Source organism: Macrotis lagotis, chromosome 1 (assembly GCF_037893015.1).
Source record: "Macrotis lagotis isolate mMagLag1 chromosome 1, bilby.v1.9.chrom.fasta, whole genome shotgun sequence".
Taxonomy (NCBI): Eukaryota; Metazoa; Chordata; class Mammalia; order Peramelemorphia; family Peramelidae; genus Macrotis; species Macrotis lagotis.
The window spans coordinates 413,229,579-413,240,087 of NC_133658.1; the positions used below are offsets into that span (position 1 = coordinate 413,229,579).

Here is a 10,509-nt window from a genome sequence, read left to right on the forward strand (position 1 = left end):
AATAGATTAAATTGTCTCAATGTTCATAAAACCTTAGCTGCTAATTTTAAAACATATATAAACAGTGGTTCGCATATAATTGCAAGATGAATGCCAACATGATTTAGCAGAATAACGTGCTTACTGAGGTAGAAATTACACATGCCTAAATAAATTAGATATAGTCTTATAGCAAGAATAAGAAACAAGTATAACAAAGCCTTTGAAAAAGGTGGTTGCTTGATATATGGAGTATTCAACCGCTTTTCCTGCTCAGGTTACTAGTTCCAATCTACAATCAAACTCCTTTTTAGTTCACTAAAAGGGTTAAATTGTTCTGATTCATCTAAACTGATATTCTACATTTGCACTAGAATATTTAAGTTTTTATATTCTAGTTTTATAAAATTTATTCAAGGGTCAAAAACTTGAATTAGCCAAATACTCAAATCATAAACTGTTACAGTACAGAAAATTCAATTTTAATAATGCTTAATTTTTTTTAAGGGGCAATGGGGTTAAGTGACTTGCCCAAGGTCATATAGCTAGGCAATTAAGTGCCTGAGGCCATATTTGAACTCAGGTCCTCCTGACTCCAGGGCCAGTGAGTGCTCTCTATCCACTGCACCACCTAGCTGCCCCTAGTAATGCTTTTTTTTAAGAAGCAGGTTTTATTAGTTTTTCCCTATTGCTAAATATAATTAGGCAGAATTTGCCTAAATATAATTATAATTTTGCCTAAATATAATTATAATTTTGGTTTTCCAACTTTTTTGACAAAATTCAATTTTCATTTTGAACCACATTAGAACCCTTGCACTGTGAATCTCATAACCACAAGTCTATACCTCAATATGGCATATCTGTGAATGAATTTCAATGTGGTATTCAATTTTTTAAAAATGAAAAGTCCAAATTAATTCAAATTGTAAACACATTTTACAGTTAAGTATAGTAGCAACATATACAACATTATGGTACTTTTTTTTTACAAATGACAAAATTTGTAGTTTAAAACATCAGGCAGATTGAAAAACTACCTAAAACTTAAAAATATTGCAAGACTATTGCTCTGCATATCCATCTGACAGACCTGGATTCAACTTCTAGCCCACTTCTTGATCCTTAGGCCAGTGATATATAAAAGACTGTTGCAGAGTGTATTCAGCTGCTGAGAAGATAAAAAGCTTCATGTTAATCATTTTCAAGTATTTCAGTTCAAACTTGGAATAACTTTCATTCTTTTATTAAGAATTTCCAGACCTCAGAAAAGATTTTAATAAGGTCAATGACTTTCACATCAGGAACTGAAGAAATTTAAGATGAAAGAATCCAAAGCACAAAATTTTTTTTTCCCATCTGACCTTTAACAAAACAGTCAACTACTCTTTCCTACCAAGACATTCTAATTTCTTCATCCTATTTATGTGATTAATTTCCATCAAACTCCTGGGTGACAGCCTCAACCTTCTTTTATCTTCCAGTATCAAAACTCACAGAGCAACTTTTCCAAAGCTATTTTGTTCTACCTTTTCCAACCTCTCTCCCCAGGCATCTGGGGATCATTTCTATGCAAGTAACATCCAAATTCAAAACTCCAGATCTGGCTAGAACTTAACTACAGGGCCTTTAGACTTCTAAGGTCCTTCCTCCAAACCCCATTAATATAGTTTTTTAAAAAAATAATTTTCCCCCTCCCAAAAAACTGAGCATTTTTCTTACTATAGCATTACCTTTTTCTATTCTCCAAGCTGAAAAATTTGGGGAGATTACCCATTGTGGTTTCCTTCTCCTTCATTCATGTGAGGCTGTAACATGATGCGCAGGAGGGAAGCACTTTGACAATAGCCTGATAATCTATTTTCAAATTCTGCCTTTAACTATTACCACCTATGTCATACCTCAACTGCTAGGAGGAGGCACAGTGATAAGAGTGCTGGGCCTGAAGTCAAGAAGCTCATCTTCCCAAGTTCAAATCTAGCCTCAAGACACATTAAATGTGTGATCCTAGGCAAGTCATCTATTTGTCTCAGTACATCTATAAAAGGAGTTGAAGGTGCAGATGGCACAGTGAATAAGAGTACAATCCTTGGAGTCAGGAGGACCCGAGTTCAAATGCAGCCTGAAACACTTAATACTGAACTGTGTGACCTTGGGGCAAGTCATTTAAACTACTTAGGTGTCCCCATGGCCTTGCAAAAACAACAACAAGAAAAGTTGGAGGAAAAAATCAAAATCTTCCACTATCTTTGCTCAGGAAACCTTAAATGGGTTCACCAAGATCCAGACACAGCTGAACAAGAATGTCACATCAAACTAGTTATAATCTAGTTATATAGTTTGTAAAATGAATGAAATGTTAGACTAAATGGACTAAGAAGTCTCTGTTTTTCTAGTCTCTCCAAAGGGTGGAGGAAGAAAGGAAGGAATGCAGAAAAATTAAAGCAACAACAAAACAGCTATTTTGATAACTTCTTTCCTTGTAAGACAGTCTCCATGACTCTCCTCCTAAAACACAATATCTTGATGTGTCCAACTCATGGTGACCCCATTTGCAGTTTTCTTGGCAAAGACATTTAAGTAATTGATCATTTCCTTCTCCACATCATTTTACAAATGAGGAAACTGAGGTAAATAGAGTTAAATGATTTTTTCTGAGTTACACGTACAGTAAGGTTCATAAGCCAGACTTGAACTTATAAAAAACGAGTTATCTTAACTGCAGGTCCTAGCACTATGAACTCCAAACCTAGAATAATCTACTGCTCCACACCCTAGCTGCCCCTTGATTACACTTACCTGAATTTAAAATTCAATTCAGACATCTTAAGCACATTAAAAACGTTTCCTTCCTTATTGGAAGGAATATATTACCTCAAATTTTTGGCCTTTAAAGGTTTTACCAACTCTTTTAATCAGGTCCCTTACTCTGTAAACAATGGCAGGGCAGCTAGGTGGTGTAGTGGATAGAGCACTGGCCCTGGAGTCAGGAGTACCTGAGTTCAAATTCGGCCTCAGACACTTAATAATTACCTAGCTGTGTGGCCTTGGGCAAGCCACTTAACCTCATTTGCCTTGTAAAATCCTAAAAATAAAAAATAAAAAAAAAACAATGTCTATCTCTTAAGACTCCAACATCCCAAACTTGCAAACCCTGAACAGACACAATAAATGATCGCATTGCCTTTTATAATTTTGTTGCCAAAGTTCTCCAAAATTATTCTTCTACAGACTCAAATTCTAAGGGATTAGGACAACTATGTGGTACAGTGGATAGAGCACAGGCCCTGGAGTTAGGAGGACCTGAGTTCAAATTCGGCCTCAAGCACTTAATAATTACCTAGCTGTGTGACCTTGGGCAAGTCATTTAACTCCACAGCCTTGTAAAAACTAAAAAAAAAAATACAAATAATTACCTGTCACTTAACCCCACTGACTTGCAAAAACTAAAAAACAAAATAAAAACAACAATTTTTAAGGGATTATATCTATCTTAACCAATATTCCAAAAATTTAGCATTTACAAAAGCTGTCTTCTAAAATGAGCTTTTTAAATAAGTGGGATTTATATACATATATGTATGCACATGGGCACACGTGCACACACACACATATAAAATCATCCAAGATAATTAAAATATTCAATGAAATCCGTACTATGTGCAAAAACTCCAAGTATAGAGATTACAAAGATAATTTAAAAATGAAAGCCTCTCTGCCCTAAGGAAAATTACTTCTCCTGAAAGATAATGTACACAAATAAAGCAAAGAAATAAAGAAAATTGAGAAGGGAGAGAGTTCTAACTGGAGGGGAAGGCAGAAAAGGAAAGCACTGCAAAGGCATGGGAAACAGTTACAAGTCTGGGTGAATGAATGGAAGCCTGGGATGGAATAATTAATTCAGTTTGGCAAGAATACAGATCATGACAAGAAATACTAAGAAATAAGTCTAGAAAGGCATATGGTAGCTAGACTATGAAGAGACTCAAATATCAGACAAATGATTTTGCATTTTATCTATAGGCACAGGGATGCCATTAAAGAGTTCACAGAAAATGAAAAGCATATGATGAAAAATGACAATAGATCTTTATACCATATATGCAATAAATTCCAAATAGATTATCTAAATATACTTTTAAATCATTAAAAAATGGAATGGAAAGGAAGAAAATTACTCTCAATGAAAGACATAAGACTTGATTTGCTATTGAAATGGTTCCTTACAACAAAATATAATGCTCCCAGAATAAAGAAGGGGGGGGCATTTGTTTTTGATTTTTACAAAGTCAAAAATTCAAAAGCTACGAGGACACAAATTTGCAAGAGAAAGATATATGATCTAATGAGAAGAAAACAAAAAAGAGGATATATGATGCCTAAAGTCACATTTAAAAATTTCAAAATGATTCAAAAGGCGGTATGAAAGCAAAAAAAGGGAAAATTTTGTTAAATATGCATTAAAAAAATTACAAATGGAATCTCTTATGTGCAATTCTTTTGTAATTCTTATGTATTTGAATATTTTTAATTATCATTGCCAAGTTCAAAATACCACCTCCTCACACAGCATCCACTTAAAAAGGAAGAAAAAAGACTTATCACCTATGGAAGAAAAGTATTTTGCAAAATTAGTACAATTCCTCAAACAGTTTAAGCACATCTTGACAAAACAAGAAATCCAAGAAATTGGAGCTCAACTTTAGGATATGGTCCTTATAATATTAAGTAATTATTTTCCTTTCCAACAATAATTCCCTTTTTCTGAGCTTTTTTCTGAATAGAAAAAAATTAAAGTATCATCTGAAGACCAGTGACCCTCATGTATAATCAAACCTCTACTCATTTCTTCCTTTTTCATTTCCTCACTCCCTTTTCCTTGGATCACATTCAAAGGAATTCTTCAGTCCTGGCCTGTAGTTGCAGAGACTATTTTTAAAGTAGTTAATATTTTCTAGAAAAACTAAGTAAACAAGCAATCACCATGTACTTAACACTGCACTAGGCTGTGTACTATCTTATTTAAGCAGACCTGATTTAATAAAAAGTCAAGGCATCCTCAAGGAGCTTACATTTGATGAAGAAAACATACAATAGAGCAAATAAAAACACCAAGTAAATATAAGGAGAGGGAGGGAAGATAGAGTAAAAGGCCATTCATGTAGGAAGTAGCATTTAAGCTACACGTTGAATACTAAAAGGATGAGGATGGGGGTCAGCAGGAAAAACATTACAAGGATAAGAATCAAAGAGATGAAATGCCAATGTGAAGAATGGGGAGGACAGTAATATGAATAATGTAGTATACTAAATTTATATATTACAATAAAAATTGCCTTTTATCCTTAAATTATCCAAGTCATTCCTGAGACTTCTTTACCTAATCCCACAAAACCTAGGCATGAGCAGCATACTTCCTCACCTAGGGACTATTATATATCATCTAATACCTGACAATGTTTTAATGAACATATAAAATTCAACAATTTTTCTGAATTCTAAGACTTCTGAAAGGATCAGTTCAATTGCTATCTACCTTGACCTAGTCATCTACAAATTCTAATGGGGCAGTTAGGTGATGCAGTGGACAGAGCACTGGCCTTGTTGTTTGGAAGAGAGGAGTCCAAATCTAGTCTCAGATACTCATACACACAGCTAACTGTGTGACCTTGGGCAAGTAATGTAACCCTGACTGTCTGGCATAGAGGATTATCTCCAGTTGTCCTGATTCCTATCTAGCCACTGGTTCCAAATGGTTCTGGAGGAGAAAGTGAGGCTGGTGACTTAACACAGCACCCCCTCACTCAAAACCAATTCATGTGCTTGTCATGGCCCTCTTCAAGAACAAAAGACAAAAACAAAACATTATTCTAAATGTTAGCTGCAGTAAAAATGGTAAAATTCAGGAAGATATTAAGTCCAAGGACCCAGTCAAAACTATTTGTGTGATTTTCTGGCAAATAAGCCAATTGTAATATGGAGACAAATATGAAGATGATCTTATCTACCTAGTTCATTAAGCTATGGTGAAATTCAGATTCTCTCAATATGCTAGAGTATGTTCAACCTAAATGCCCCAATTTTGACTACAGACAAGTAAAACAAATGAGATAAATGAGAAATGGTGCTCAGGAGCCAGAACAAATTAGAATAAAAAGTTTAAATCATTTTTTAACTAAAATACTCGCTTCTTCCTCAATATACCATAAAATTTAGCTTTAAGAAAGGTTTCCATTAAGAATTTCAAAGATCTTGTTAGTCCTCTTGGAGACATCTGAAATGACCCCACTAATTAAATGTGAATTAATATTAAAATCTTTATAGTGTATTCATGGCAAAACTTTTACTTTAGTTAGCATTAAGCAATCTAGTTGGAAGTCCTTAAATCAAAATACTTGACTTCCTAAGGAACCCACCTCATAACTTCTTGTATGGATTGTCTATTGCTACGGTGTTATTTCTAATGGAGAATCCCAAGATAGGTAACTGAAAGAAATCAAATTTGCAGTAATTAAAAGATGAAAATCTGTTACAATGACCTCAGAATTTTTTGACCACACTCTTAAAATCAATGGCAAAATTTCAGTATAATTATAAAACAAAATCATAATGTGTAACACATAATTAGTAATCAATCCTGCTCAACTAAGATTCTATTACAGTTCAATTTAAATGCAAAATTGTTTTGAAATACTGACATTTTATATTTGAAAATGTAAAAAATAACCTGGGACCACTTGAAGAAAGAAATTTTTATAATTCAATAGTCAATTTAAGATTCTGTCTTTAAAATCAAAAGCAACTTCTCATAGTTTTTAAAATGTCTGCCTATAAATCACACATACCAGTACTAACATTGATGAATACCTTCATCCTGCCACTACTTTAAAGAATGCAATGGAAAGTTCTGAATTATTTAATTATTTAGCTTAAATTCTTTCTTTTTTTATACTATTGTTGTGAGAGGCACTGGACCACAGTCAGGAGACCTGGTGATCTTTGATTAGTGATGGGGTTTTTTAAATACTCAAATTATGAAATCAAATGTAACTGCACCTTTAAAGAATGAAATTAAGGGCACTCTATAGCAGTGCTGATGGGTGAATGAATAAAGACGGAAAAATCAGTGTCTTGTAATGTAGATTTAAAAGAATTCAAAGAATTTTTCAATGACCACTATAGTTTTTCTAAAAGTAGAACTAACCCTTTTGTGAATCTCATTCTTTATAGCTAGGGTAATCTATATGTAAACAAAAACATTACAAAAATTCAAACCTATAACTTTGAAATATCACAAAAATAAATTAGAAGAGCTTTGCTAATACAGTGGAAAAAAATACCTGTACCTGGAGACTCAGGAAAGCTTGATTCAAGGCTTAGCTCTTATTTTATCTTGGCTAACTTTCTTTCATCTGTAAAATGGAAATAAAGGTAGTTGTACCACCTTTTTTCTTTCGATATTTAGATTTCCATATTTTTTTCCATCGCAAGTTCTACTCCCCCCCTTGAACTTATATATCCAGAGTGAATTACTAATAGTCGTTAGTAAGGTGTACCAAGTATTTAACAACTACCTCAAATTAGACTATGTTCACCATAACATGCCATTTGAAATGTGCAAACTGTTTATCATCATCCAAAGTCATCCACTGAATATTTTTAAGTACCAAAATAAAACCTTTAATATGTTTATACAGTAACCTCTTGACCCGTGGGATGTTTCACACTACCCTAAATCAACTCAAGCCAGGAGATATTTTTTAATCTTATAATTTTTAAATATTCCAAGTATAGATGAAAATTAACTGGTCCAATAGGACAATCGGTCTCAGACCCATACAAAAAAACCATGGTCTAGGTAGTGCCTCAAACACAGAAGGCATTTAATAAATATTTATTGTCTTCATACCATCTAAATTAAGAGTAAACGTTCCACATCATTAAACACTGGCGGTATACATTATCAGCAGGTCCTAGGCCCAGCCTTTGTCTGGAAACCAGAAAACCATCATATCATCCTTTTAAAGAATAATCCAGATTAAAAGCATTTAGGTGGAGAGGGGTTTTTTGTTGTTCTTTTAATCCTTTACTCAAAAAGATCGCTCTATGAGTTAAATTCAGGGCTTCCAATACAACGCGACAATAAAAATCCAAAGAGCTTTTCACTTCGCGGCCATTTCAATCGCAAGAGATTAGGGTCACAAAAACCATTTAAGTGAGATGCAGAGAAGGGAAGCCGCCACAAGACTTAAGGGGGCGCTGCGAACCGCAGGAAAGGGGAGTGCGAGCCACCTGGAGGGGAGGGGGAGTGGGAGCGGGGAGGAGGGAGGGAGGGAGCGGGAGGGAGGGGGAGTGGGAGTCGCGAGGGGAGGAGGAGTGGGAGTCGCGAGGGAGGGGGAGCGGGAGCCGGGAAGGCGGGGGAGTGGGAGCCTGGGAGGGAGGAGGGGAGCCTGCCTTAAATCACAACCACGGATACTAGAAAACCTTTTGGGGCTGCCATTTTCTTTTGCAAAAGGAGAGGGAAACACACCCTTCGCCGCCGGCGGAGAGGGCTAAATGAAGCGGGGAGGGGGCGCCGCCGGCCGGGCCGCAGCGCCCCGAGCCCCGAGCCTCTCACCAGCTCGCCCGTGCGCGCGCAGGCACACACCCCGACACACACACACACACACACACACACACACACACACACACACACGCGCGCCCCGTGCGCACTTCTCCGCTCTCCCCTCCTACCCGCCAAAACGCGGCCCGGGCCCCGGGAGGCCGCCTGCCCCTCCCCTCCGCGGCGCCCCGCGTGTAAGTAACGGGTTTAGCTTCCCGTACCCGCCCACAACCAGAAAGGGAGGAATGGAGACGGCCCGGCTGGCCGCCATCCCCCTCCCGAGGAGCCCCCTGGGCCGAGGCTCGGGAAAAGCCATCCTTCGTGGCCGGCCCCGGCCCGGCCCGCCCTCACCTCAGCCGCCGGGAGAGCCTAGCCGCGCTGCCACTGCGTTCCCAACATGGCGGCGGGCAAGCGGGCGGCTCACATACGCAGCGCGGAGGGAGGGGAGGCGCGCGCAGCCCGCGCCCCCCCCTGCGCCCCCCCGCTGCCAGCCCCAGTGCTCCCTCAATCCAGGTCCTGGTCGCCGGAGACGCGGGGCGCCCACTCACCCGGTCCTCACCCGCTCCACGGCTACCTCGGGGAAGGGGAGGAGGAGGAGAACGACACCTCTCTTCGAGCGGGACGCCAAACCTCCCACAATCCCCCGCAGCAACGGCGGTGTGGCGACGGGCGGACAGCGGGAGTAGCAAAAGAGCGATTCCGCTCTCGCGAGAACTGGCTTCGAAGCGCGCACCCGGCCTGGCCCCTCCTCCGCCGCTCCAGCCGGCGCGCGCCGGCTTCCTCCCTACCTCCTCAAGACTATATTCTGGCCCGAGCTCGTGCACCGGGCGGGGGGGGGGGGGGGGGCTTTAGGCGAAGCCGCGCCTCCGCCTCGCCAAGAACCGCGCGTGCGCGGTTCTCCCTTCTCCTCGGCCCTTCCCCCACCCCTCCCCCACCCTAGTGGCAGGGATGGTGGGGGAGGGGAATAGAGGCCTATGTGCGGCCTAGAGGCCTGGCAACCTCGGAAAGGCTAGTCATCCACCCTGCCCCGCTGGTACGGGCTGGGAGGCCAGCTGGGAGAGCGGAAGGCCTCGAGGCCATCCCCTTTGTTTGACCAGCTCTTGGATGGATCGGGCAAGCCGACCGCCCTGGGTTTATTTTCTTCCTCAGTAACGCGGTGGTGGGGGGAGAAGGGGCAATAAAGGCCGGAGGGGCTCGGCCGGACCACACCCCGCTGCCTAATTTTGGTTTAAGGCCGGAATGCAGACCCTGCCCCCACCCCTCCCGGGGGGATGCTACTGGCTGCCCCCTCCTCCAGAAACCCGGGCCGCAGCCCTTCCCCTTCATCGCGTGGGCACATTTCTCTGGTCCCTGCCCCGGCTTCTGAAGAAGTGGGCAAGGCCCGACTGTTTTTCTCTTGTATCCGGATTGCATTTTAGCCACGGATTTATGGAAATGCGTAATACGTATCCCCCTCTCCTCTCCCCCCTCCTCCTTCTTTCCAGAAGGAAGCCATTTTTTTTTGTCTGTATCCCCAGACAGTTCATTTTTCAGTTTTTTTCCCGTGCAGACCTATGATTTTAATGATATGAAGAAAACCCCTTAAACTGTGCATCTTGGCAATTATTAGACAACTTAAAGAGTCTTGAAGAGACTGGCCCCGGGCCCTGGGGGAAGTGAAATGATTTTCCAGGGTTGCTTGGCCCTCTCTAAAGTAGGACCCAAATAGATGGTCTGGACAACAGAAGCCTCCTCCTACTCTGCAATCCTGCCTCTTGACTTGCATTTGTCCTATTGAGTTGAATCAAAGGCATTACCTCCCCACTCTAACCCAAGAATTTTGTAAAGTCATAGGATTATTGAGTATTAGAAATGGGAGTAAATTTAGAGGTCATCTAGGCGAATGTCACTAGCTTTCCAATTGAAAAAAAGTCCGGAGAAGTTAGTGT

General features: G+C 40.2%; 1 protein-coding gene across 20 annotated transcripts in view; it reads right to left on the bottom strand.

Annotated features, from left to right (window-relative positions):
* MATR3 (matrin 3) overlaps window positions 1–9,336 on the bottom strand; it is a 29,026-nt gene extending 19,690 nt beyond the window's left edge. For 2 of the 20 annotated variants that reach the window (XM_074212911.1, XM_074212910.1), the window contains exons 1-3: window positions 9,130–9,257; window positions 7,326–7,391; window positions 6,396–6,465 (exon numbers count right to left, since the gene is read on the bottom strand). In XM_074212911.1, coding sequence (XP_074069012.1) covers window positions 6,396–6,400 — 5 coding nt within the window. In that variant the 5' untranslated portion in view covers window positions 6,401–6,465; window positions 7,326–7,391; window positions 9,130–9,257. The other 18 variants (XM_074212898.1, XM_074212902.1, XM_074212906.1 and 15 more) reach the window with 18 other exon arrangements.
* Between the last annotated feature and the right edge of the window lie 1,173 nt (window positions 9,337–10,509).